We start from the raw sequence: 27,676 nt of genomic DNA on the forward strand, positions 1-27,676 counted from the left end.
TATAAATCAGGCTGCCTCATGTTACTTTCAAAGCTGCCAACTTTTCTGTAATATCAATCCCTCTGTCTCCCCTGCCCCATCTACAGTGAAATCATGAATGCTACCTAGGAAGGGAAAGATGGGTGGTTTGGAAGGATAGAACTTCAGCAAAGAGCTAAGTTTCATTTCTAGGTAAACGTTTTGTAGATGACGTCAGAATTATTGGATCAAGAACTAGCACCAAAGGAGGCCCTCCCCATTCCCATCCCAAGATAATTTACAGCCATCTTGGGGAAAGGTTTGAGTGTCCACTGGGCAAAGAGTTGTTTTTATTTAATAACAGCTTTATTGAAATATAATTCCCATACTATACAATTTATTTATAATTGTAAGAGTTAAGTTTTTGATATAGTCACAGAGCTGTGCATCCATGGCCACAATCAATTTTAGAACGTCATCATTACCACAAAAAGAAACCCTACACCCTTAGCTTTCACCTTTCAACACCTCCCTACAATCCATTCACTCCTCAGCCCTAGGCAGCTACTAACCAACTTTCTCTCTATGGATTTGTCTGTTTTATGTCATATAAACGGAAACATACAACATGTGGTCTTTTGTGACTGGCTTCTTAGCAAAATATTTTCAGGGTTCATCCATGCATGCATCAGTACTTCATTTCTTTCTATTGCCAAATAATATTTCACAGAATGGATATACCACCTTTTGTTTATCCAGCAGTTTGTGGACATGTGAGATGTTTTCACTTTTTTGCTGTTATGCATAATACTGCTATGAACATTCCTGTGAAAGTTGTTATGAGGACATGTTTTCATTTCTCTTAGGTAGATAACTAGCAGTGGAATCGCTGGGTCAGATGGTAACTCAGTTGAACGTTGTGAAGAACTGCCAGCTGCTTTCTAAAGTGGGTGCACCATGTTCCATTTCCCCCAGCAGTGGATGAGGGCTCCAGTTTGTCCACATCCTCAGCAACCCTTATTATCTGTCCTTTTTATTACAGCCATATTAGTGGGTACAAAGTGGTATCTCATTGTGGTTTTGATTTTCATTTTCCTAACAATGAATGATTATTGATCATTTGTATATCTTCTTGGGAGAAATATCTATTCACATCCTTTGCCCATTTTAAAATTGGGTTGTCATTCTATTACTGAGTTGTAAGATTTGTTCATATATTTGACATACCAATTCTAGTCCTTTACCGATGATTTGCAAATATTTTCTCTCATTCTGTATGTGTGTTGTCTGCTCACTTTCTTGATGATGTCTTTTAAAGCAAAAAAAAAAAAAAAATTAATGTTGATGATGTCTTGTTTATTTTTTATTTTGGTGTCATATCTAAGAACCTATTGCCTAATCCAAAGTCACAATGATTTGTGCTTATGTTTTCTTCTAAGAGTTTTATAGCTTTTTGTTTTTGTTTTTGTTTTCAGATGGAGTCTCACTCTGTCACCCAGGCTGGAGTGCAGTGGCACGATCTCGGCTCACTGCAACCTCTGCCTCCCGGGTTCAAGTGATTCTCCTGTCTCAGCTACCCGAGTAGCTGGGACTACAGGCAAGCACCACCACACCAGGCTAATTTTTGCACTTTTAGTAGACATGAGGTTTTGCCATGTTGGCCAGGCTGGTCTCAAACTCCTGACCTCAAGTGATCCTCCCTCCTCGGCCTCCCACAGTGCTGGATCACAGGTGTGAGCCACCGCGCCCAGCCGAGTTTTACAGGTTTTTTGTTTTGTTTTGTTTTGTTTTTTTGAGATGGAGTCTTGCTCTGTCGCCCAGGCTGGAGTGCAGTGGTACGATCTCCGCTCACTGCAAGCTCCACCTCCCAGGTTCACGCCATTCTCCTGCCTCAGCCTCCCCAGCAGCTGGGACTACAGGCGCCCACCACCATGCCTGGCTAATTTTTTGTATTTTTAGTAGAGACAGGGTTTCACCTTGTTAGCCAGGATGGTCTCGATCACCTGACCTCGTGATCCGCCCGCCTCAGCCTCCCAAAGTGCTGGGATTACAGGCGTGAGCCACCGCACCCGGCCAAGTTTTACAGTGTTAACTGTTATATTTGAGTCTTTCATCCATTGTAATCTCTTATATTATGTGAGCCAGGGTTCCAATTTCATTCTTTTGCATATGGATGTTCCAGTGTCCCATGTTTTGGAGAGACTATTCTTTCTCCCATTGAATTGTCTTAGCAAAAATCAGTTGACCATTAATGTGACAGGTTATTTCTGGACTCCAGATTTATTCCATTGATCTATATGTCTATTATTATGCTATTACTAACACCTTCTTAGTTACTGTAGATTTGTAATAAGTTTTGATTGGGAAGTGGATGTGCTCCCACTTTTCCAAGATGGTTTTGGCTATTCTGGATCCCTTGAATTTCCACATGAATTTTAGGATCAACCTGTCATTTTCTAAAAGGAAGCCAGCCTGAATTATGAAGAGGACTGCATTAAATCTGTAGATTGATTTGGGGAGTATTGCCATCTTAGCAATATTAAGTCTTCTGATCCATGGACATGGAATATCTTTCTATTTATTCCGGTCTTCTTTAATTTATTTCAACTAAGTTTCATAATTTTCAGGGAATAAGTTTTGTTTGTAGCACAGTGTTGAATAGAGGTGGTAAGAATGGACACCATTGTCTTGTTCCTGATCTTAAAGGGAAATCATTCAGCTGTTCACCATTAAGTATGATGTTAACTGTGGATTTTCATAGATTTCCTTTACCAAGTTGAGGAAGTTCAATCTATTCCAAGTTTGTTGAGTGTTTTATAATAAGAGATGTAGAATTTTGTCAAATGCTCTTTTTGTGGCTATTGAGATGCTCATGGTTTTTTATCCTTTATTCAATTGATATAGTGCATTATATTGATTTTCAGATATCAAACCAAACCTATATTCTTGGAATAAATTTCCTTCGTCATGGTGCACAATCTTTTTTAATGTTACTGGATATGATTTGCTAGTGTTTTGTGGAGGATTTTTGCATCTATATTCACAAGAGATATTGGTCTGTAAATTTTTTTTCTTGTGATGTCTTTATCTGATTTTAGTAGCAGGGTAATACTAGCCTAATAAAATGAGTTGAAATTGTTCATTTTTCGTTTATATTTTGGGAAGACTTTGTGAATAACTGGTATTAATTCTTTTTTAAATGTTTGGTAAAATTCACCAAACATCTGGACTTGGACTTTTCGGCAGTTTTTACTACTAACTTCTACTACTACTAACTGATTATCTTTAATTATTATATGTCTATTCAGATTTTCCATTTCTTCCTGAATCCATTTTGGTGGCTGTGTTATTACAGGATTTTTTTCCCTTGTTATCTAAGTCATCTAAATTGTTGGCAAGTAATTGTTCATAATATTCCCTTGTACTCCTTATTTCTGTAAAGTACATAGTAATACCCCCCTTCATCTCTTATTTTAATAAATTTAGTCTTCTCTCTCTCTTTTTTTGGTCAGTCTAGCTAAAGATTTACCAATTTTTAAAAAACAATTATTTTACTGATGCATAGTAGATGTACATAATTCCAGAGTACATTTGATAATTTAATACATTCATATAATTTTTAAAGATCAAATCAGTGTACTTGGGACATTCATCACCTTAAATACTTGTCTTGTCTTTATGCTAGAAACATTGAAATTATTCTCTCCTGGCTATTTTGAAATGTACAATAGATTGTTGTAAACCATAGTCACCCTACTGATCTATCAAACACTAGGTCTTATTTCTTCAAGTTTGCCCAATTTGGTGTCCTTTTCTAAAAACCAACTTTGAGGCCAGGCATGGTGGCTCATGTCTGTAATCCCATCACTTTGGGAGGACAAGGTGGGAGGATCACTTGAGCCCAGGAACTCGAGACCAGCCTGGGCAACATAGTGAGACCTCATTTCTACAAAAAATTAAACAAAATTAGCTGAGCATGGTGGCACGTTCCTGTAGTCCTAGCTACTCAGGAGGCTGAGGTGGGAGGATCACTTGAGCCTGGGAGGCTGAGGTTGCAGTGAACCATTGGAACAATGGAGATTGTGCCATTATACTCCAGCCTGGGTGACAGAGTGAGATCCTGTCTCAAAAAAATAAATAAATAAAAAATAAAAATTGACTTTGAGTTTAGTTAATTTTCCCTATTGTTTTCATCAATCTCAAAGCAGTCTCTAATTTTCCTTGTGGTTTCTTCTTTGACCCATTTGTTATTTAGGAGTGAATTGTTTAATTTCCACATCTTTGTGAATTTCTCAAGTTAATTTCTTATTCATTTCTAATTTCATTCCAATGTGGTCAGAAAACATTTCAATTATTTTAAATTTACTGAGTCTTGCTTTATGGTCCAGCATATTGTCTATTCTACACATGTTTCATGTGCACTTGAGAGGAATGTGTACTCTGCTGTTGTTGGATGAAGAGTACAACAGACGTCTTTCAGATTTAGTTGGTTGATAGTATTGTTCAAGACTTCTATTTCCTTATCTTCTGGGTACTTGTTCTATCCATTATCAAAAGTGGGATATTGATGTCTTCAATTATTATTGTTGAATTATCTATTTTTTCTTCAATTTTGTCAGTTTTTACTTCCTATATTTTTGGACTCTGGTGTTAGATGCATATATGTTTATAATTGTTATATCTTTCTGACAGATTGACCCTGTTTTCATTACACAATGTCCTCCTTTGTCTCTAGTAACATGGTTTGATTGTGGGTTTTGTTTTGTTTTGATGTTCAAGTCTATTTTGTCCGACATTAGTGTAGCCACTCCATCTTTCTTATGTTTACTATTTGCATAATATATCTATTTCCTTTTCAACCTACTTGTATCTCTGAATCTAAAGTGTCTTCTGGGCTGGGGGCAGTGGCTCACGCCTGTAATCTCAACTCTTTTGGAGGCCAAGATGGGAGAATCACTTGAAGCTAACAGTTTGAGACCAGCCTGGGCAACATAGTAAGACCCTATTGCTACAAAAAATATAAATAAATAAAAAATAAAGTGTCTCCTGTAGACAGCATATAGTTGAATATTGATTTTTATCCAGTCTGACTGTTATTACTGATATGGTAGGATATACAGCTGTCATTTTACTTTTCTTTTTGTTTTATTTATTTCTGACTTCATTACTTTTCATTTTCTGTATATGTCATGTCTTTTCCATTCCTGTTTCTCCTTTAATCTTTCTTTTGCATTAAGTGAATATTTCATAATGTAACATTTTAATTCCCTCAATCATTTTTCATTCTATTTTTTTCAGTTGTTTTCTTAGTGGTTGCTCTAGGGCTTACTATATTCATTTTAGCTTATCAGAATCTATTTCAGATTTATACTAAATTAATTCTGGTGAGACACTGAAACATTATTCTTCTATTACTCAATTCCCTTTTCTAACTTTTTGTGCTATTATTATACACAGTGTATATATAGTATGCAAATAATACATTGTTATAATTATTGCTCTGTATAGTTTTATGTCATTTAAAGAAGGTGAGAAGTATAGTAAATACATATTTATAGGGTGTATTATATTAATCTTCTAACTTACTATTTCTGGTTCTTGTTATTTGTTCTCACGGATATGAGTTACCATCCGCTGTTACGTCTTTACTCCAATACAGCTTTGCTCCCACCCACCTCATTTGTGTTGTTATTGTCAAATAGATTACATTTCTATACATTATAGGCCCAACAAAACAATCATATACATGTTGTTTTATACAATTTCTTTTTAAGTCAGTTAAGACGAGAAGAAATACACATTTATATTGTTTTTATAATTACATAGTCATCTTTACCAGTGCTCTTTGGATTTGTTTGTTTTGTGTTTATTTTGTGAGGATTCAGATTGTGGTGTGGGGTCACTTACTTCTAGTCTGAAGAACTTCCATTAGTAATTCTTGTAAGGCAGGGATGCTAGCAACAAATTTTTTGAGTTTTTGTTTGTCAGGCAATGTCTTTATTTTGCCTTTATTTTCAAAGATAGCTTTTCTGGATATAAAATTCTTGAGAGTTGTTTTATGTTCAGCATTTTGAATATGTTACCCATTGCTTTTTGGCCTCCATTGTTTCTGATGAGAATTCAGCTATTAATCTTATTGAGGTTCCCTTGAATGTGATTTGTTCTTTTTCTCTTGCTGCTTTCAGAACGTTGTCTCTCAGCATTTTTAGTATGATGAGCTTACGTGTAGATATATTTGTGTTTAACTTACTTGGAGTTTGCTGAGCTTCTTAAATCTGTAGATTAATCTTTTTCATCAAACCTGGCTAATTTGCAGCCATTGCCTCTTCAATTACTTTCTCTGCTCTTTTCTCTCACCTCTCCTTCTGGAATTCCCATTATGAGTACATTGGTATGCCTAATGGTGCCCCCCGGCTTTTTCTGAGGCTCTGTTTTCCTTCATTCTTTTTTCTCTTTGCTCTTTGGATTGCATGATCTCTACTCCCTATCTTCAAGTTTGCTGATCCTTTCTTCTGCAAGTTCAAATCCACTATTGTTCCTCTCTAGTGAATTTTTCATTTCAATTGTTATCCTCTGCAATTCCAGAATTCATTGGATTATTTTTAATGGTTTATCTTATCGATAGTTTCTATTTGTTCAGAAATTGCCACCATAACTTTTTCTACTTTTTTTTTTTTTTTTAACATAGTTTCGTTTAGTTCTTTAAACATAGTTATAACGGCTGCTTTGAAGTCTTGGTCTGTTAAATCTGATATCTGGTCTCTTTCATAGGCAGTTTCTGTTGTCTGCTTTTTTCCCCTATGTATGGGTCATACTTTCCTGTTTATTTGTATATCTCATGGTTTTTTGTTGAAAATTAAACTTTTTAGGAAATATGTTGTAGTAACTCTGAATTCTGATTTCCCTTCCCCCCTCTCGGGCTTGTTTTTTGTTGTTTGCTTGTTTATTTGTTTAGGGACTTGGATAGGCTCTCGTAGTGAAGTCCTTTTCCCCTTCAATGTAAATCTGATTTAAGGGGTATGACTTGCTCTTTAGGGTTCCTGTCCTGAGCAGACCTCCCCACCCCTACAATGTAGTGGGCACCCAGATACCTGCCTTCCTCCAAATCTGGTCCCAAGAGGCAGAGACTCCCTCTCCCACCTGTTAGAACCTGTCTTTCAAATTTTTCTTTCTCCCCCAAAAGCATTATCCACTTCCTTCCAAATAGATACTCCAGGGTGCCGTCCTGAAAGTCCTGTTTCCTACCCCATTACCACTACAGCCAGAACCCAGACTCACTACTGGAGGACTCCCAATTCTCACAGCCATGTTCCCCCACCCTACTCCCATCCATGGGCGAGCATGCTGCCTGGCCACAGTGAAAAGTGTCAGCTTCCACAGCCTAGGCCTGTCTTAGGGTGTGTCCCTGCTCAAACAAATGGATCTCAGCACTCCAGGCATAATTAGTTAGTTTCACATACCTGGCCATTTCTCTGGGGTATACCGCTCCTCCTCCTGGAAGACAGCACAGGGCCAGGTTCCAATGTCCCCTGGGTCTTCACAGTGCCCTACTCCACACAGCTCTTTTCTGGGACTATCCCACAGGTCCTAATAATTCTTTTACCCAATAGAGGCTTTAACCTCAGGAGGTTTTACTAGTCAGGCTTCAGTTGAAAGTGACAGAAGCCCAATCAAAACTAGCTTAAGCTTCAAGAGGATCCTGGGGTGGTTTAGAGAATAGATGGGAAGCATCTGGCCTTGGGCACTGGCCCTGAAGTGTGCAGACAGTGCCTCTCTAGATGCTCCCCCTACTTCTCCCTGATGGGCCTGCTCCCCTCAGCCTTCCATCTCCCTTGCCTGGAGCTGTAGAACCAGTTACTCTGGAGCCACACCCTTACTATCACCTTCCAAAGAAGAAATTGAACCTTTCTCTGGGCATTTTCTGCTGTCTGCCCTTCTCATGGTCCAGCTTCTGTTGTTCCACCAGGCGTTATGTTTGCCTAGCTGCATGGCTGTGGCCAAGGGGTTTTTAGGATGACACATTCTCTCCTCCCAGAGACTCTCCTAGTTTCCTATATCTTCCTCCCTTACTCTATTGACCCTTTTCCCTCAAAATCACTTGCAGCCTCTTGCCTCCCTAGAAAGAGGACTGAGGCAGAAAGGCCTCAAAGTGCTTCTCAACCCTGGTTACACACGAGAATCACCTGGAGAACTTTACAAATACCATCGCCCAGGCCCCAAACCAGATGAATTAATCGGAATCTTTAGGGGTAAGTCCCCCGCATTAGTGTTTGTACAGCCAGGGTTGCAAAACACTGGTACAGAGATGTGAGATACCACAGGTCAAGATAGTGAGGATGAACTTGGAGAGGTACTGAGATGCTCTCTCCAACCCCACTACATACACAGGGTCCTGTTGTCATTATTAGAATCCTAATACCCCAGAAGCAACAATAGCCCAGGAAATCCTCAAACTTTATCCCTGAAAAGCATTGTCACTTTATCTCAACTTGAAGCCAGTTGTTAAGGCCCTACCTGGGACAGATAGCCAGCATGATTTGCTAGTTTTGAAGGTGTTTGGCAGGTGTGCTGAGTCCTGGCTACTGGGGTTGGGGGACAAGTGGGCTCTCAGAAGACGGTTCCCTGGAAAGTGAGAAAGGTGCTTCTGGGTGGATAATCTGTATTCTTGTCCCTCTCTGCAGGTCATTGTGGTCTTAGGGGACCTCCTGTCCTTTTCTTAGGGGAAATACATGGAATGTTGGGGTACAGAGGACAGACTGTGGTAGGGATGGAGTCAGATATGCCCAGAGTTGACCCTGGAGCCACAGGAGCCTTCTGATAAACTTGGGGTCATTCCTGTTGAGAAGGGATGAGAATGTGGATGGCTCAGTAAGACAACACTGATTCAAGCAACAGTTATTGCTTGGCTACTATGTATTCTAAAAAGTCAAAAGGCAAACTAAGGAAAATATTGACAACAAATATAACATACATAAAGGGTCACTATGCTAATAAGTTTTACAGATCAATAAGAAACACATTAAGGCCCTCAAAGAACCATGTAAGTAAAAGAATTCCTAGAAGACAAAACCACTGATAATTAAATGTTTAACCCTTGTTGGTAATTAAAGAGCCACACTAGAACATCATTTGCCACTACCAAATTAGTAAACATTTACTTAAAATCCTAATATCCGATGCTAGCAATGGTTTGAATAGTTCCTCTTTGGGTAATAGCAGATTTACAGGTAGTGCTTCTCTGCTAGCACCGTTCTCATTGTTTGCATTCCTTCATTCCTTGTAAACTAGGTGCTATTATCCCCATTTTGCTGCTGTAGAAACTAAGTCAGGTAACTTCCCCAAAGCCACACTGCTGATGTGACGCGCACCCGCTTCACTGCAGTTGGAAGTGGAAGTGAATATATAACCTTCCTGGAAGGCAGTCTGCAATCCCATATTGACAGCTGAAAAATATTCATTCCCTTTCACCTAGTGATTCAACTCCCAGGAATCCATTCTAAGAAAACAACCAGAGTTAAGCCATTTCGTTCCCCGCAGCTCATGTGAAACAATGGCACATCCATTATGATGCTGGGCTGTGGTTGCATCATAATGTACGTTTAGTATGTGGAGTGACAAATGGGCGCTAGCTCATAATATAATGCTATTAATAAACGAAAAGAGATACAAAAAATAGTCATGATATGCATATATATTGCAATAAACCATGATTTATGTGGGTGGTGGGATGGTAATTTTTAATTTCCACATTGAACATTTCTGTTTTCTACTTATTAGTTTGATAATCGGAAACAAAAGCTAAGTGTCTTTGTTGTTTGTGTGTTTGATGCTGAGTTTCCCGGGCAGCAGGACTGGGAGGCTGGGTGGGGGTTTTGGCTCAGGCCGGGAGCAGAGCGGCGGGTGGGGAGCGGCAGGCGGGCAGGATCCCCGGAGGCGCCCGGGCTCTGCCCCTCTAGCTAGAGAGGCGGCCGAACCCTAGCGGCCTGGAAGGGAAACTGCGGCCAGCGGGCGAGGAGCCGCCCCCGGGGACCGGGCGCCGGCGGGTGGGTGAGCAGCCCGCCTGGCCCGGGTCGGAGTTCCAGCCCCGCGATGGCCTCCGCGGGCAGCACCGCTCGGCGGGCGGGCTCAGGAAGCTGGCACTCAGAAAGGGAAGAAGGGAGAGGTGCTCGGCCGCAGCCAGCTCCACGTGGCTCCATGCAGCGGGCGAACAAAGTCTCCTTGAAGGCCACCTGGACTGATGCGGAGTCCAAGCAGCCCAGGTGGGTAGCGGGAGAAGGTGTCCAGGCTGTGAGGCGCGAGAACCCGGCCCAGCGCCTCCCTAGGTGGGCAGGGCCTGGAGCGGGCTGGGGCCGAGGCTGCAGCCGGAGAAGCCCAGAGAGCCAGGCCGGGGCCAGGGATCGCCTCCCGAGAGGTGCCCGGGCCGTGGCCCAGAGTCGCTTCCCCACTGCCCCTCCCACCAGCCAGCCCCTGCCTGACCTCGCCGACCACCTCGGTGCGCAGGCGACTGCCCTCGCCACGCCACACCGCCCTGCCTCGCTCACCGCGCCCCACGCTGATCCCAGCCCCAGCAAGGAGTCCGACCAGACCACGATCGACCAGACGGCGATCTGGAGCTACTACCAGCTGTTCGCGGCGGCTGTGGGCAACGTGGAATGGCTGCGGTTCTGTCTGAACCAGAGCCTCAGGGAAATCCCCACCGACTACAAGGTAAGGTCTTGAGTGTGGTGGCAAAGACTGAGGTCCCTCTCCCGCTACCCTGCTCAGAGTGGTCACCTGGAGAAGAAGATGTCCTTTTCTGGGTAGAACCTCCTAATTTAACTCATCTTCTGGCTGTGGAAGGACCATTTTGGGGGCAGGGAGGTTGGGTGGGCTGATGAACACACACTGGTTAATTAACAAAAGGATGTGAGCATTCCTGGGGACAAAGGAAAGACAGTGAAGGTAACCCCAATAAATTTATATAAAGTGTGGACCCTGGGACCTCAATCCCACTCAGCCTCATCCTGCCTGCTCTGGACCTCACAGGGCTTCACTGCCATCCACTTCGCAGCCCAACGGGGCAAGCTTGCATGCCTGCAGGTCCTGGTAGAGGAGTACAAGTTTCCCGTGAACCTGCTGACCAACAATAGCCAGACCCCCCTGCACCTCGTCATCCACAGGGACAACACCACCGTGGCCCTCCCCTGCATCTACTACCTGCTGGAGAAAGGCGCAGCCCTCAATGCGTGAGTCCAGCCTGCTTCAGGAGGGAGGCTTCAGGCGCGGGCACAGCCCCACCTCCAGGCAGGCAAATCCATGCAGGACAAGCAGAGGGGCTGCTGGAGGTGACAAGGATTGGGTCCCACATAAAGCAGTCAGGAATCCACATGGTGTAGTAAAGAGACTGGGCTTTAGCCGGGCGCGGTGGCTCATGCCTGTAATCCCAGCACTTTGGAAGGCCGAAGCGGGCGGATCACCTGAGGTAGGGAGTTCGACACCAGCCTGACCAACATGGAGAAACCCTGCCTGTACTAAAATACAAAATTAGCCGGGCGTGGTGGTACATGCCTGTAATCCTAGCTACTCGGCAGGCTGAGGCAGGTAATTGCTTGAACCCGGGAGGTGGAGGTTGCGGTGAACCGAGATCGCGCCACTGTACTTCAGCCTGGGCAACAAGAGCGAGACTCCGTCTCAAAAAAAAAAAAAAAAAAAGAGAGAGAGATTGCCCTTTAACAGACCTAGTCTACATCCCAGCTCTGCAACTTGCTAGCAGACAGCAGGACCTTAGGCAAGTCACTCAACCTCTAAGCCCCAGTGCTTTGGCTCCCAAACTTAGGAGTACATTGGAATTACCTAGGGAGCTCAAAAAATATGAACACCTGGCCAGGTGGTGTGGTGGCGTAGTCCCAGCTACTCAGGAGGCTGAGGCAGGAGAATCGCTTGAATCCGGGAGATGGAGGTTGCAGTGAGCCGAGATTGCACCAATGCACTCCAGCCTGGCCATAGAGCAAGACTCCTGTCTCAAAAAATAAAAAATAAAAAAAATTAGGCCGGGCACGGTGGCTCATGCCTGTAATCCCAGCACTTTTGGAGGCCAAGACGGGTGGATCACGAGGTCAGGAGATCGAGACCATCCTGGCTAACACAGTGAAACCGCGTCTCTACTAAAAATACACAAAAGTTAGCCAGGTGTGGTGGTGGGCGCCTGTTGTCCCAGCTACTCGAGAGGCTTAGGTGGGAGAATGACGTGAACCCGGGAGGCGGAGCTTGCAGTGAGCTGAGATTGCGCGGCTGCACTCCAACCTGGGCGACAGAGTGAGATTCCGTCTCAAAAAAAAAAAAAAATTAAAATTAAAAAATATGAACACCAGTGTTGCAATCCAAAGGTTATAATTTAATGGGTCTGTGGTGTGACCTGGGCTTTGGAAGTCAGAAAAGATCCCCAGGTGCTTCTAACTTGCAGCTAAGTTTGGGAACCTCTGTCTCAGTATCTTCAACTGAAACTTGGGAGAATGGCAGTGCCTATCACATGGGACTACTGTGATCACTGAAAAGTGCACGGCACATAGGAGACTGCATTCATTCAAAGCATCAAGCATGCACTATGTGCCAAGCACTATGCTGGAGTCACAGAAATGGTCCCTCTCCTCACGAAGCTGACATTCTAGTGCAGGAGCAGAGAGTAAATTAGCAAACAAATAAATGAACAAAATCTTGACAGAGCATGGGAAGTGGTTATGAAAAAAATTAACAAGGTGATGGGATAGGTGGTAAAGCAGGTAGGGGGAGGATCTATTTTGGATGAAGCAATCACCTCTAAGGAGGTGACATTAAATTGCAACCTGAAGACAGAGTGAGCCAGCCATGCAAAGAGACAGGGAAGTGTCCCAGGTAGAGGTAACATCATGTGTTGGGAAAGAGTGGGCAAGGTCAAAGGATAAATCAATGAGGTTAGGCCCAGGTCACGCAGATCTTGTGGGCATAAGGAATCTGGTGAGACATAGGGAAAGGGCAGGGGGCTGGTTGGTTTAAGAGTAGATGAGGTTAGTGGTCTCTGAACCAAGCCAGCTCTCCTTCCAGCAGTTCTTAACTGTCACATATCTCCTAAAATCAGATTTTTACTGTTCACTTAGTCCAATTCCTCCCTCTACAGTAAAGGAAATTGAGGTGCTGAAAGGGAGAGACATAGCTAGGGTCACCCAGTGGACAGATGGTAGAGCAGGGCTTGGAAACTGGTGTGTCCATCTATCTGATGGGCAGATGCCCTTTGTCTTTCCTTTCTGCTGTCATCCCCATTGGCGGGGCCTTCCACAGTCAGACATGCAACGGCTCCACGCCCCTGCACCTGGCAGTCTGTGAGGGCCTGCTGGACTGTGTGAAGGTCCTGGTACAGAGTGGTGCCAACGTCCACGCCCAAGATGCCATGGGCTACAAACCCATTGACTTCTGCAAAATATGGAACCACCGTGCCTGTGCCCGGTGAGAGTGTGAGAACCAGCTACAGCCTGCCCACCCCTTCCCCTCCCCCAGCCTTTTCCCTAGAGCCCTCACCATAGCTGAGCCTTTAAGGGGAGGGTTGGGAAGCCAGACAGCTGGAGGAAGCGTCTACTGCCCAGGATATTTTGGATGAGGCAATCACCTCATCACCTAGGCTGGGGGGTAAGTCTGCCCAGGTCCCCTGCCCTCTGGGTTGATCACTGCCCTCCATTCCTGCCCTGGGGCCCCTGGCTCCTCAGCAGGAGGGCAGTGACCATGTCATCAAGGACTTTCCTCTTTCACCTAAAGAAGTAGGGAGCCAGAGGGCCCCAGGCAATGGGGATGGCTCATCTTGCTCATCTCCCTCTGGCCACTCCCCTCATCCCCATCCAAGCCCTCAGCAGCAGCCAGTTTCCCAGCCCAGGTGGAATCTCTGTCACTGTGGGATGACACCCCTGTCCCGACCTTGGCACCAGGTTCTTGAAGGATGCCATGTGGAAAAAGGACAAGAAGGACTTTGCCCGTGAGATGAGAAAAATGAAGACGTTCAAGAGCCAGCTGGCCCTCATGGAGTACAACTACCTGATTGAGTATCAAGTAAGCAGGGCAGCAGGGGGGCCGGGTGCCAGCTGCTATGCAGGCATGTGAGCAGAGGGGCAGTGACCCACATACTGTGGAAGAGTGGCTAGAAGCACTCCCACCCTGAAAGTCACCCTTTCGCCTGTACTCCCACCCTGTACTCTGACTGAAATTCCACTTTTTAAAAAGCCAGTCTTTTGGTCAAAAGTCTTATCCTCTGTTAGAAACCCAATTTAAGCAAGCTTAAATTCACAAGCATTTCCGGGCCCCTCCTAGTGCACTGCCTCTTTCAGGATGACAACCTTCAATGAGACCAAGGCCCTGCTAGTAACTGGAGCTCACACTCTAGGTTAAAAAAATCTACCCTTCAAGGGTCGGGCGCGGTGGCTCAAGCCTGTAATCCCAGCACTTTGGGAGGCCGAGATGGGCGGATCACGAGGTCAGGAGATCGAGACCATCCTGGCTAACACGGTGAAACCCCTGTCTCTACTAAAAATACAAAAACTAGCCGGCGAGGTGGCCGGCGCCTGTAGTCCCAGCTACTCTGGAGGCTGAGGCAGGAGAATGGCGTAAACCCGGGAGGCGAAGCTTGCAGTGAGCTGAGATCTGGCCACTGCACTCCAGACCGGGCGACAGAGCGAGACTCCGCCTCAAAAAAAAAAAAAAAAAATCTACCCTTCCTTCCAGCAGCACTGGGCATTCACTCTGTGCTAGGAACCGACTAGACCCTGAGGTCCAAAGATGAACAATATGTGGTCCCCATGCTCAAGGAGCTTAGAGTCTAGCAGAGGAGGCAGGTTACAGCCCCATCAAGGAGAAGAGGGTCCAGGAGGGTGTCAGGAGGCATGATGCTTAAGAGGAGTCTTGAAGGATGCGCAGCAGTTAGCTATATGAAGAAGGAGGGAAGGGCTGACCAGGCATAAGGAGCAGCCGCATAGGAAGGCATAGAGGCACCTGGGAACACAATGTATGCAGAGAACCGAAAACTCAGAGCAGCTGGGGATCAGATGTAAGTTGGAGGCTGCCAAGATTTGGCAGGGGCCCACATCAGTGAAGGACCTTGGCTGGGTAAGAAAGGGGATTTTAAGCAGGTGTAATTACATAGGGTGCAAAACCCAGAAAACTCAGAAGATACTGGCAATCTTAAGTGAATCCTGAAGTGGGGAGGGCTTTGAGGCTGCTGACTCCAGCACATCAGGTCTGTTTCAGCTCCATTTCTCTCCAGTTCTCAGCCCTATCCTCCTCTAATGCCAGGGTCACTAGTCCTCAGAGTCACACACTGTCCAGAGGAGGCAAGGCCTGTCTGTTTTCTGTAGCTTTAACCTTTTCCAGAAGCTCCTTGCATCTCCCCTCATCTCTTATGGCCTCAATTCGATCAAGGGTCCATTCTTGTTTCTATAGCTACAACTAAAGGAAAGCCATATGCTGACTGACTTAGGTCTGGGGCAAGGTCTGATGGAATTATTATGATTGGCTTAGCCTAATCAGAGCCTGTGCCTGGAGCTGGGTCAATCTCCAAAGCCTCTGATTGCTTAGCAACAGTCTGGGAGTGAGATAGTGAGACAATGGCGGTGGGGGAGGTTCTATGACAACATATGGAAGGCTCCAGTGGAGGCAAGGAGAGAGCTAGATTGAGCTGCTGCCACCGGGCCTGGAGAGCCAGCCAATTGTATCCTCCCTGCATGACTTCTCACTTCCAAGAAGTGTGTCCACATCAGGCCATCTGGTCCTTTCTGCTTTCTCCTTCCAGGGTCAAGGATGCAGTGTGCACTTCCCATTTGCCTTTTCCCCCTTCACACCAGAGACTCTCTTATGACAGGACATGTCTCTACTATCAGACTGCAGATTCCTTTAGAGAAGTGGGGACTTGTCTTTCTGTAAGACTTCAGGTTTTCCCTAGGGCAGGGCAGGGACTGTGTCTCCCATGTCAAGTTGGAGCCTCACCTAGGGCAGAGGCTATATCTCTCCCATCAGATTGGAGATCTCCCCTTTGGGAGAGATGCTTTGTCCTCCCCACTGAGCCCAGGGGCACCCTTATGGAAAAAGTTGTCTCCCCCATCGGAACACTGGCTTCCGTAAGGTAGGTGTTAGTCCCATCAGACTCAGAGTTTCCCTCATCCGTCAGACCGTGGTTTCCGAAAGCTACAGGACCTCCTTGCACAGAAGCAGAGGGCAGCAGACCTCCATGACTCTCTTGTACCCTCTGTTGTTGCAGAAAGAGCACAAAATTCTCAGAGAAGCTGCTATCAGAAAGTGGCTACAGGGCAAGCTGCACCCAGGCCACTCTCTGGTCTCTAATACCAAGCAAGCCCGGGCCACCACCATCTCCAAGACTCCAGAGCAACAGGGATCGCAGCTTTCCAGGAGCTTCCACCCCTCTGTGGAGGCGCGCCTGCAATGCATTTCACAGCCCACGGAGATGCCCAAGCCCATCTACAGGAAGCCCACGATCAAGCGGCCCACGATGTGGAACGTTAGCAACAACCCTGCCAGACCCCCCACCACCCGGATCAGCCACTCACAAGGCATCCGCCTGGGCGTGCATCCAGACCCCAGCCCGGAGCACGACTTCAGCAGCTTCCTGGAGGTGAGGCCAGACGGGCACGGCGGTGCACGGCTGCACACAGTGGATGGCCACTGGGTGGCGCCAGTGCCGCGGCTGCCTTTTGAGGTGCTGCTCCGCATGCTGTACCCACGTGTGTGGCCCTACAGAATGAAGGTGCCCCAGGGCTTTTACCCCATCACCATGAGGGAAGTGCCCAGGAAGCGGCACCTGGGTGAGGACACCTTCTGGACTGACACTCTGGCCATGAACCTGCGTGACACATTTGATGAAGCCTTCCTGGCAGCTGTGCGATCCCATCAAGGACTCCCTGCCCTGCCCTCCCCACAAATCAACCCATAAAGTTATCATTGCTACCTCTCCCCTGAGGCAGCCCAGTGAAGGGCTGACGTGTGGCGATTCGCATTGTGGGTGGTGAGGAAAGGGGGAAGGGTGCCTATGGGCTTCCCACCCCCAAGCTCGAGAACAGGAGTCCCCCTTCCCAATCAAAAGCCCAGACCCCAGGCCTCCTTTCACCCTGCAAAGAAATCTCTTGGCACCCCCCCAGGAAATCCAAGTTAGGTTCAGAGTAGGGGGGTCAGTCGCTATCCTTCACCTTGGCATTGTAAAAGTTGTCACATTTTGGCACCCCCACTGCCCTCCCACGCCAAAGGGCCCAGGCTTCCAGGATGGAAGGACCCACTGGGAAATTCTGTTTCTTGTTCAGATTAAGCCCTTCCTGCTGCAGGCTCTAAGCTGAGACCCAGAATGGGGTGGAGGACAGCTAATATGTCCCCCTGGCACGGGCTTCCCTGCTACTCTGGGCTGCCATCCTTATTCCCAGCAGCCACTGAGGTTCTTATTCCCAGCAGTTCAGGGAGGCATGGGCAGCACATCCAGGGAGGGGAGGGATGTGTGGTTTCCATCCCAGTCTATGAAAGTACTTGTACTTCCTCCAGGAAGTTAACTGGCTCCCCTGTATCCCTTTGTACACATCACTACAATTCATTCATTAAACAAACATTTATTGAGTGCTTTCTAGGTGCCAGGCATCAAGCCAGGCACTGTTAATACAAAAATTCCAGCACAATCCTTGCCCTCAAGGAGCTTACAGTCTAGTGGGGAGATGACCATTAGGCAGGCAAGTAAGCCCAGAGTGATCTGTGAAGTATGCCAAGGTGGGGGTCAGGAGGAGAGGGTATAGTCAAAGCTCCTCGGAGGAAGTCAAGTCTAAGTTGAGATTTGACAGAGAAAGTACCCTTTCTCTGTGACCAAAAGAAAGGAGGAATCAGAGTGGCAAGGGAGAGCCACTGCATCTCTGGATACAGGAGGCTGGGACCCAGAATGCAAGAAGACAAGTGATGAGACCAGAGAGGTGAGCAGGGACCAGGACACCATGAGTCTCACAAGCCATGCTGAGGGGTCCAGATTTTATCCTGAGGGCAGCAGGGAGCCATGGAAGGTTTTAGGCCAGAGAGTGACTTAATCAGCTATGCAACGCATTTTAGGAAGACAGCTCTGGCTACGGGATAGAGAAGCAGTAGGAGGCTGTCACGATAATCCAGGTGAAAGATGGTGACAGTGGGAGTGGCTCAAATCAAGATGTTAAGGTAGACCTGACCGTTTTGCGAGATTGGATGTGGTGGGCAGAAAACGAAAACAGGAATAGACGAAGTTTCCTGTCTGGCTCCTGAGTGATCTTGGGGCCAAGGGAAGTACCCAGAAGGGACAGGTTCACAGAAGACAGCAAGTACCATCTGGGCCGTGGACCTGAATTGCCTGTGCACACAAAAGGCAGCAAAACTGTGATTCAGGTGATCAGGAAGGATGTTGGGGCTGGAGGTCAACACTAAATTCCTCACAGTCCTTGAAACCATCCAGATGGATAGGCTTCCTCAGAGAGCCCACAGCAGAACCCTGAAAGACCCTACTGTGCGTGGGCAAGTGGAGAAGCCTGCACAGAAGCCTGAAAGGAACAGCCAGAGAGGTAGGAGGACAACTAGCCACAGAGGTGCCAGGGAAGTGTCATCTAAGAAGCAAGGGGTGATCAGCCATGTCAAAGGCTGCCCAGATCTAGTAAGATAGGAAAGGGGTCTGCTGGATTTAGCAACCTCTGGGAGAACACTGACAGTAGAACGGAGGGGGCGAAGCCTCATCATCAAGGTGAAGAACCAAGCAGCAGAGGGAGGAGAGTAGGGCCAGCTATCAGTCCAATGGGAGGATAACGCAGGCCGCCAGTGTCCCCTGCCTTGTCTATTCTGGTCTGTATAGGAGAAAAGGGCCTGGCAATCTCGTTCACGCTGAGTGAAGACCAACATGTGCTCTTCCTCTCGGGGAAAGGGGAAAGCTGGTATTCTTAAGAGAAGGTAAATGCTAAAGCCAAGGAAATGAAGGGCTATGATGGAACTTCAGGCATGATATAGAGGAAATATTTTCAAGCACAGGGGTTTTTCCAGTGGCTTAAAGGTATCACATGTGTACAGTTTGTCTCTGTACCTGCCGGCCTCACTTTGAGGTATAGAACATGGCCAGAAATGGCTCTCACGGGGACTTCATTCCAATATGTACTGTTGAGCACTTGCAAGGCACTGTAGTTGGAGTATAAGGTCAACAAATGCAGGTCTGTGCCCAAGACCTGGCCTGCCTTCTTAGAAGGCAGATATATCTCCCCAGGAGCCAAGAGTGCACAGAAGAGGGCCAGGCCTTGGATGCTCTTAGAGTGACAAACAGCTTCTCCCATTAGTCCCATTTCTTTAAAAACAGGCTGCCTGGAAGCTAATTTTTATTTCGTTTCTCCTTGAGCCTAAGATAGTATTCAGCCAGAAACCACTCCTTTTCCCAGAGGAAGATTTATAAATAGGATATTGTAGATGTTCTTCTGAAAATCTAGCCCAGTCCTAAATTGTCCCCTCTCCTACTCCCAGTTTGACAGTCATGGAGCCTTGGGGAAAGAGATGGAAGAGAGTACATCAGAGAGGCTGCCTATAGCCCCACTTCCCACTCCTTGAGCAGGCTCAGTTCCTCACCCCTGCCCCCTTCCCATTAAGGGCCACAAGAACAGTCCCTTGGGAAGGGCAAGACCCAGACCCAGAAAAGGAGTCCCTGGAGCAGAAAAGTGAGTCCAGTCCAGGGCAGAAGATTAGCAGGAAGAAAGGAAGATGAACTGTCAGGGTATTAAGGCAAACAGTGCCACCTAGAAGCTTTATTCAAACGGAAATCCGTACTTGGAGAGAAATCACAGTTCAACAGCAAAAACTATTTCTGTTGGACATGCCAAGCCATGGCCCCTCCCCATGGCCACCTGCCCAGAGAACTTGTCACCATCTGCTCTTCAGCTTCACAGACCCTGCCCTGCCTGACCCAGCTGGGCCAGAACCTCCTGACCCACCTTGGAAGGGACAGGGGCGGGCTGAGGGATCTCAGCCTCCTGGCTAAGCAGGCTCTGCCACCCTCCTTGGTGCCCTTTGAGGTTACAGCCTCTTGCAGCATCAGATCTGAGCCAAGCTGAGCCCCCCAAGGAGGGTGGGGATGGGGCTTCAGAGTTGAGGGGAGAAAAGCCAGGGCAGGTGGTAGGTGCCTTCCTGACTTCTGGTCCCCACCTGGCATAGAGGCCCAGGGGCCTGACTCTTCTGATCTTGCCCCCACATCCTGCCCGCATCAGGGTCAGTATATCTTCTGACGACTGGGTAGAATGGCCTCTTTGATGAAGGAGAAGACAACCAGGATCCCTAAGCGTTTGCCCCGCTTGCCTTTGGTGAAATAATTGGAGACGACATCATCTGTGGAGACACAGGCAAGAATATGAGAGAGAGAGAGAGAGAGAGAGAGAGAGAGAGAGAGAGAGAGAGAGAGAGAGAGAGAGAGAGAGAAAGTGTGTGTGAGCGTGTGTGTGAATACGGCTCTCCCAACCCCGAGCCCAGGTGTCTCCAACACAGGGCTGGAATCCGGTTCCCTCAGTGGACCCGTGCCAACCCAGGCCTTGCTGGCTTGCTCCCACCTCGGCCCCTTACAAATCCCTTCTCACCTCCTGGCTGCATGGTAGAGGGCAGGACATTCTCCCCAGCCGAAAGTGACACAAAAAACGCAAACGGAATAATCCACAGGCAGAAAGTGAAATAGGCCAGGACCTGGCAACAAGAGAGACTGAGAAGAGGGTGCCCCAGAGGTGCCAAGAGTGGGCTGGGTGTGGTCATTGCGTGTTGGTCAAGAGTGCACAGAGGGCCACACCTGATCTCCAAAGGGGGCCCAGGCCTGGGAAGCAGGGAACGCCACCCTCAGACATGGAAATCCTTCTGTGGGGAAAGGTGGAGGCTGAAGATGACTGAATGTGGCCACAAGCCCCACATCTTGGTCACTAGGACAAGTAACTCCCCTGGACTGAAGGGGGCAGACGAAGTCCTAAGCCATGACTGACTGACCCACACTCCCCAAAGAAGTGACCTTGCTTTTCCCAGAGGTTCAAACTGGAGCAGGAGGGTGTGGAGAAATCGTGAGAGAAGAAAACCTTGGCAGCCACTGAGAAAAGCTGGGGCTCAGGGGTGCATTCCATCCCAGCCCTGTAAGGACTGTGTCAGAGAAGGTCACCCTAGTGCCCCTTCCTGACCTCAGGATGACCCCTCCAGGGGGACCCAAAGGACTCACTGAGGAAGAGCAGTGTCCTCCCCACCTCGGCCAAAGGGGCACATTCTGTCCCCATCCACACTGCTTTCTCAAACCCTCTATGTTTTGTTTTTTTTCAAACATGTAATCCTTGAACAGATTCAGTTTCAAATCATAGCTAAGTTCACAAAGTAAACCATGCAAGTTCCCTTTTACTACCCTGTCCCTGTTAACAGCTGAATGTGCTGGACACCTCTTACCTCTGAGAAGGGGTAATATTCTTCTGCAAAAAACTGAAATGCTAGGTAATGATTCACCACCACTAGTCCTGTTGAGGGAATGAAGAGTCAGTCAGTTTAAGGGGAATAACAGAAAGCTGTACTTTTAACTTCAAAAGGCTCTCAGAAGTTGGGAGCCTCCATGGAGTCTTAGGCCTGACTTTACACTCAACTCAGAGTAGGCTACTGCCTAGAACTGTCTCCCATCTGCTACAATGGGAGAAGGAGCCTCAACCTGCCCACTGCACAGGGCATTCCAAGTAAAATTAGAAGGTAACAAAGCTCTTTGCATGTTATAAAAATGAGACTTCTATGTTACATAATCCAAAGTATCTTGATAATGAACCTCGTTTTTAGAGGATGTGAGTGCTAAAGAAAGCTCTCCCACAGTGACACGTGGGGAGAAATCATGGGTGTGCAGACTAGATGCCCCTAAGAGGCTCTATTCCAAACTGGGCAGCAGGGAGAAGTCCTGCTCAAATAAAAAGGCTCTCACTCCTCAGGAATAAAAAAGGGCACGACTTGCTAGATGCTTTGAGGTGCAGGTCTTCAGGTTCCTCAACATCCTGCGGGAGGGGGTCCTTCCCCATCCTGTCCCCAGGTAAGGCATACTGGTGTGAACTGATACGTTCTGGACACACACACACACACAGCCACCCCTCCTTGGTGTGCAACTGAGTTTATAAAAGAGGGCACGTGTGCATATCCTAGACACAGGCTGCTCAAGAGACACTCATCCCTGACTGTTCCCATGGTGAGGTGACGGGCAGGCACCAGAAAGAACATGTTGCCTGAAACTGTCCCCTCATACACACCTCACAGCAATTCCCATGTCTCCTTTCTTCTCTCCTGCCTCTCCCATTCTAAGGCAAAGACTACAGTTCTGCTATGCCTAGCCACACGCTAGGGCTAAGAGATAATGGGAGGTAGGATAGTGCCTGGTGCCCACAAGATCTTTTGGAAAAACTCTTTTAGGCATCAAAAGGCAGATCAAGGGAATGAAGTCAGGGGAGTCTGCTGCTGAGGGGCTGGGGACAGGACTTCTTCCCTAGGACGGAGGCACCTGGTCTCCATGGAAGAGCTCCCTAAACAAACCTCTGCTGAACAAATTCTTTGGTGAAATCACACCAACATCCAAGGAAGGAACCAGTTTTGGCTTTCACAATATGCCCTTTGTATGGATAATATTCACTCTCCAGGGTCTCTCACAGAAATAGAAAAGTCACTCTAAAAGAACCCCTAACTCCATCTGATACCCTGACTGAAAGCTAGGGTAGCCAGTAATGATGAACAGGAGCAATGGTAATCTTGGCAACCAAAATACTTTCCGAAGCCTTTTCCAGGAACATCTGTAAATATCTATACGCACCTACTGTATGTCCACTGAGTCTCCCAACAGTTCTTTCAGAAACATCCTCTCTGAACAGATGGAGAAGCTAAGGCCCAGAGAGGGCCAACGATTCCCCAGGGTCAGAAAGTGGTGGCAGGGCAACGCCAAGAAGACGGGTCCTCCATATCCAGGCTCAAGCCCGAGGCAGTGGCAACCAGTGAGAATGAGATGAGAAGCTGCAGCTGCCAGGAGGCGTTCACACCAGGCCAGAGTCTGCAGGGCGCTCACAGCCCCACGAGGCTCCAGTCCTAACCGTGACTTTGGGTCAGAGGACTGGACGGAGAGCTGCCTGCCTGCCTGCCTGCCTGCCTACCGGAAGGGCTTTCAGCTTTTTCTGGCCAAGTGGTTTTTTTGAGGCTGGAACTGCTCAGCTGGGGGCCCTGCCTCAGCCAATCCACAACCTCCTTTTTCCCAAACTCTCCTTCAAACTTACCTCTCTGGGAAAGCTCTCCCTGTCTGAGCCTCTAGCCCCAACATATTCTATTCACTAGAGCCAAGGTGGGCTCTAGAGTCCTCAGCAGTAAGAACCGCATCTTCCCAATTAGCCTGGATTCCTGGAGGACTTCAACAGTTGGATTCCTGTTTCTGTATCCCCTTTAGTGCCCAGGACGGAGATGGGCACACCCAACCACTTCAGGGGCCTCCCCAACTCTGTCCCCTCTCACCACATGACAGGATGAAGTTAGGCGAGGTCAGCATGATGAAGGGGAAGGTCTGGAGGAGGCCAAAGTAGACGAGGTTGGTGAATAGGCCCACTCCAATCATGCCGGTGGGGAAGCGCTCAAAGATGTAGAGGCCGATCAGTACAGCGGTGGAGAACTGAAACAAGCAGAGGCAGACAATGCAGGGCGCTTCTTCCAGGAAACCTGCCTGGACTCACCAACCCCCAGCCGGCTCTGGGCAGTGTTAGGTTCATGCTTCAATCTCCTCATTTCACAGGTCTGGCCTCCCCAACTAGATTCTCTGCTCCCAAAGGCAACTTTTTTTTTTTTTTTTTTTGAGATGGAGTCTTACTCTGTCACCCAGGCTGGAGTGCAGTGGTGCGTTCTCCTGGACTCAAGCAATTCTCCTGCCTCAGCCTCCTGAGTAGTTGGGACTACAGGCATGCACCACCACACCCAGCTAATTTTTGTGTCTTTAGTATGGACCGGGTTTCACCATGTTGGCCAGGCTGGTCTCGAACTTCTGATGACCTCCCAAAGTGCTGAGATTACAGGTGTGAGCCACCGCACCTAGGCCATTTCTCAAACTTTTTGACAGCAACCCACAGTAAGAAAAACATTTGCCAGGGGCAGGTGGCTCACGCCTGTAATCCTGGCACTTTGGGAGGCCAAGGCGCAGGCAGATCACCTGAAGTTGGGAGTTCAAGACCAGCCTGATCAACATGGAGAAATCCCGTCTCTACTAAAAATACAAAATTAGTCAGGCATGGTGGCACATGCCTATAATCCCAGGTACTCGGGAGGCTGAGGGAGAAGAATCACTTGAACCCAGGAGGCGGAGGTTGCGGTGAGCCAAGACTGCGCCACTGCACTGCAGCCTGGGCAATAAGAGTGAAACTCCATCTCTCAAAAAAAGAAAAAGAAAAACATTTTACACCGTGACCCCAACACATATATACATATATATGATCAAAGCTCAAATTTCAATTCTATTTATGTTCCTTTTTTTAAAAAATGCTGATTGTGACCTACTGAATTAACTATACAGCCAAATAATGAATCATGCCTACAGTATGAAAAACACTACTTATAAGGACCTACAGTTGTCAGTGCTTAGCAAATGACAGTTGGCTGCATGAAGGGCTAATTCCTGCGCCAACACCCACAAGCTGGGCCTCTGGACCAGAGCTGAGGGCTATAGTCTTGTCTCCACTGTGAACTCCCAACCTCAGGCCATGGCCAGAGTGCAAGTGGCTGCTGATACCAGGCAACCTGAGGGGCTGTGGATGCTTTCCCGCCAATAGCACCCTACCCCCAGCCTTTCCTGCAGCTTAAGGAAGTCTGTCCACCAGCAGTCACCCCTATGGCTTTGACATCAGTGGCAAGGACAGTGTCTTCAGTAAGAGAAGTCTCCCATGAGGGCAGGGGAGGGCGAGACCAGCGAAGCTGTGCCGCTCTTAGGACAAATCACTTGATCCGATTAGAAAGATGGCAACGAACACATACTCAAAACTGTCTTATGGCTCCTCTAAGTTTTAAATGCTGTGAGCAGAGCAAAGGGCTAAAGACAGTAAGAAACAGCTAAGCAAAGTCAAATCCATGGTCTTGTCAACAGAGAATGTACACTTAGCTGTCACCTTAAGGACTAGAGGACAAGGCCTGCAGTGAAACAATGCCACTTGGGGAAGGAGGCCAGGGAAGATCTGGGCCCAGGAGTGCAGACCCAAAAGACAGCGTTCAGGGCAAGGAGGTAAGAGTGTATGCTCAGGAAACAGCAGAGACACAGGTCTCATCATTCATGCCAAACTCTCCCCACTTCCTGCTTTTGAGGCAGGGTAAAAAGTGAGGAGGACTCCTGGAGAAAGATGCCACTTACCCAGATCATGTATTTTATGATCCTGCTGGTGGCCACTGTGTATTCTTCTATCAGTTCTGCCAGGTAATAGAGTCCAGCCGCTGCAGGGTGGGAGGCAGGGAGACTATCAGCCAGGGTCATTCCCACCATCCTGGTCACCCCTCTCCCTGCAGCCCAGTCCCCATCCACCCTTTATAGACCCCAGAAGGTCAAGAACAAACCAAACATCCCATATGTTGCCCTTCCAAGTCTGCAGAAGTAAAACTTTTTAAGGGCAACTAAGGAGAAATCTCATAAAAATCAATGAAAGTCTGCATTTGATGCCTCAGTGCAATGCTAACCTCTGGTTCAGAAAACGGAATTTCGAGTATTCAATAAACACCTGCTGGGCACTTGGCATGAGCCAGGTCCTTGGGCTGAGGATACAGCTGAACAAGACAGACAAGGGTCCTCCCCGACCCAGCTTAGGAAAGGGAAGGGGAACAGTAGGGGGAGACAGACGGACGAGTTCAGTGTGAGAACTACTACTTTAGGAAAAGGACAGCGCGCTGCTGGACCATCAACCCCTGTGGACTTCCCGGAGAAGATGACATCTCAACTGAGGCCGAATGGGAACTAGCCAGAGGGGAAGTGTCAAAGGTGGAGAGAGCAGCAAGTATGAAGGGCCAGAGGCGCAAAGGCGGCGGTGGGCGTTGGGGAAAAGTTCCGCGCCGCAGGCCAGCGAAGAGTGGTTAGTGGTCCGCAGGCGCGGGCGGGGCATTCGGGCCACCCTTTCCCCGGCACTGCCGAAGCGGACTTTGTGACACCTGGAAGAAGCCGCGGTCAGGCCAGGCGGTCAGGCCGGGCTGCCAGGCTCGACAGGAGGGGCAGGATCAGGCGGGATGGGATTGGGACGGCGAAGGCCAGGAGCACCGGGCAATGGCCCCACGAGTGGCTCTGAAACCCCCGCGATGCGACCCCCAACGAGCACCGATGCCGAGGCGCGAGCCCGCGCGGGGCGGGGTCGTGCAGTCTCACCGACGGCCAGCGTGATGAAGGCCACCTGGATGAAGAGCGACAGCCAGCTCAGCAGGTACATAAACCACATGGCGCCCCACCCGCCCGCTCCCCGGCCGCCGGGACGGGCCTGCGCGCTTCGGCTCCGGCGACACAGAGCCACCGCCGCTGCCGCCGCGTCCCCGCCCCGCGGACCGCAGGACGACGGTGCGCCGCCGCCGAGAGGAGCTCGGCTCGAGTGCAGCCCGGGGCCAGGCCCGCGCTAGCGCCGCCCTCCGGAGAGGAGGGCCAACCGCCGCTGCCCCGCGTTCTCCGACCACCAGGATCCCCCGCTCCTCTGAGCGGAATGAATGCAGACTGCAGCAGCCGAGGGGAGGCGGGACGGTCCCCAGGGGCGGAGACCAAGCGCCCATACTGGGGTTCGGAGTGCAGCCTCCAGCCCCACCTTGTGCACTCCCGCACCACCCTGGAGGTGGTCCTGGGCCGGACAGGGCAGCCCGACAGCGCCCCAGTAACCTCCCCAGAACCTGCCTCCCGGCAGGTTGCGGACAAATCTGTCTCTTGCTATCGCAGGTGACAGGGACAAAATTATTGAAATTCCTAATATATGCCACGCTCTGTGATAAAGGCGAGGTGTGTTCTTGTTGGAAATCTGAGCAGATGATGTCAATCATTTTATGGATGGGGAAGACCAAAGGAAGTTTCCCTGGGTCATGCACCTAGGAAGCGGCACAATCAGGAGTTGGAGTGATTTTAATCGGTCATCCTCAGGCCTAATTCCCCTCTAGGCTGTTCTTTTGGGGTACGTTCTGCACCTTTGTATCTCCTGCACCTCACCCCATGCCGGGCACGCAGGGCGCTAGGCGCTGGATGCATTTACTACACCTTTGGAAGGGTTCCTGAGGGGCACCTGGAACAGGTTAGTTCTTGTGAACAAGTCTCCCATGTAGTGGCTGAGACAGGCATGCAAAATAAAGTATGTAGAACAAGAGTCCAGTAGGCTTATTTCAGACTCATATTTTTCATGCATAAAAATACATATTCCTAAAAAAAAATTACCATATGATTTAGCAATTCTACTTCTGGGTACATACCCAAAAGAACTGAGAAAGCAGAGACATTTGTACACCAGTATTCGTAGCATTATTTACAATGGTCAGAAGAGGGAGGCAACCCAAATGTCCATCGGCTGACAAAAAGATAGACATAAAGTGCTATAAACATACAATGGAATATTATCTAGCGTTAAAATGAAGTGAAATTCTGACACATGCTACAACATCAATGAACCCTGAAGGCATGAGTGAAATAAGCTAAGTGAAAATAAGCCAAATAGGAAAGGACACACATTGTATGATTCCA

General features: G+C 48.0%; 2 protein-coding genes across 4 annotated transcripts; one reads left to right on the forward strand and one right to left on the reverse strand.

Moving 5' to 3' along the window:
• The first annotated feature begins 9,852 nt into the window (after window positions 1-9,852).
• ANKRD53 (ankyrin repeat domain 53) lies at window positions 9,853-17,101 on the forward strand. 3 transcript variants are annotated; one of them, XM_030921754.1, is made up of 6 exons: window positions 9,853-10,217; window positions 10,521-10,665; window positions 10,984-11,183; window positions 13,252-13,416; window positions 13,890-14,010; window positions 16,208-17,101. In XM_030921754.1, the coding sequence occupies exons 1-6, from the start codon at window positions 10,048-10,050 to the stop codon at window positions 16,895-16,897; spliced, it is 1,491 nt and encodes a 496-aa protein (XP_030777614.1). In that variant the 5' UTR covers window positions 9,853-10,047; the 3' UTR covers window positions 16,898-17,101. The 3 variants fall into 3 exon arrangements, with proteins under 3 accessions (XP_030777614.1, XP_010360217.2, XP_030777615.1); XM_010361915.2 differs by having other exon boundaries at window positions 10,018-10,217; window positions 10,419-10,665; XM_030921755.1 differs by lacking the exon at window positions 16,208-17,101 and adding an exon at window positions 15,743-15,808 and having other exon boundaries at window positions 10,036-10,217; window positions 10,419-10,665.
• A 441-nt stretch (window positions 17,102-17,542) lies between these two features.
• TEX261 (testis expressed 261) lies at window positions 17,543-26,586 on the reverse strand. Its single transcript, XM_010361916.2, has 6 exons — window positions 26,336-26,586; window positions 25,340-25,419; window positions 23,467-23,620; window positions 21,394-21,461; window positions 20,559-20,661; window positions 17,543-20,313 (listed from the first exon to the last, which is right to left on the reverse strand). The coding sequence occupies exons 1-6, from the start codon at window positions 26,403-26,405 to the stop codon at window positions 20,198-20,200; spliced, it is 591 nt and encodes a 196-aa protein (XP_010360218.1). The 5' UTR covers window positions 26,406-26,586; the 3' UTR covers window positions 17,543-20,197.
• Between the last annotated feature and the right edge of the window lie 1,090 nt (window positions 26,587-27,676).

This window comes from Rhinopithecus roxellana, chromosome 17 (assembly GCF_007565055.1).
Source record: "Rhinopithecus roxellana isolate Shanxi Qingling chromosome 17, ASM756505v1, whole genome shotgun sequence".
NCBI lineage: Eukaryota > Metazoa > Chordata > Mammalia > Primates > Cercopithecidae > Rhinopithecus > Rhinopithecus roxellana.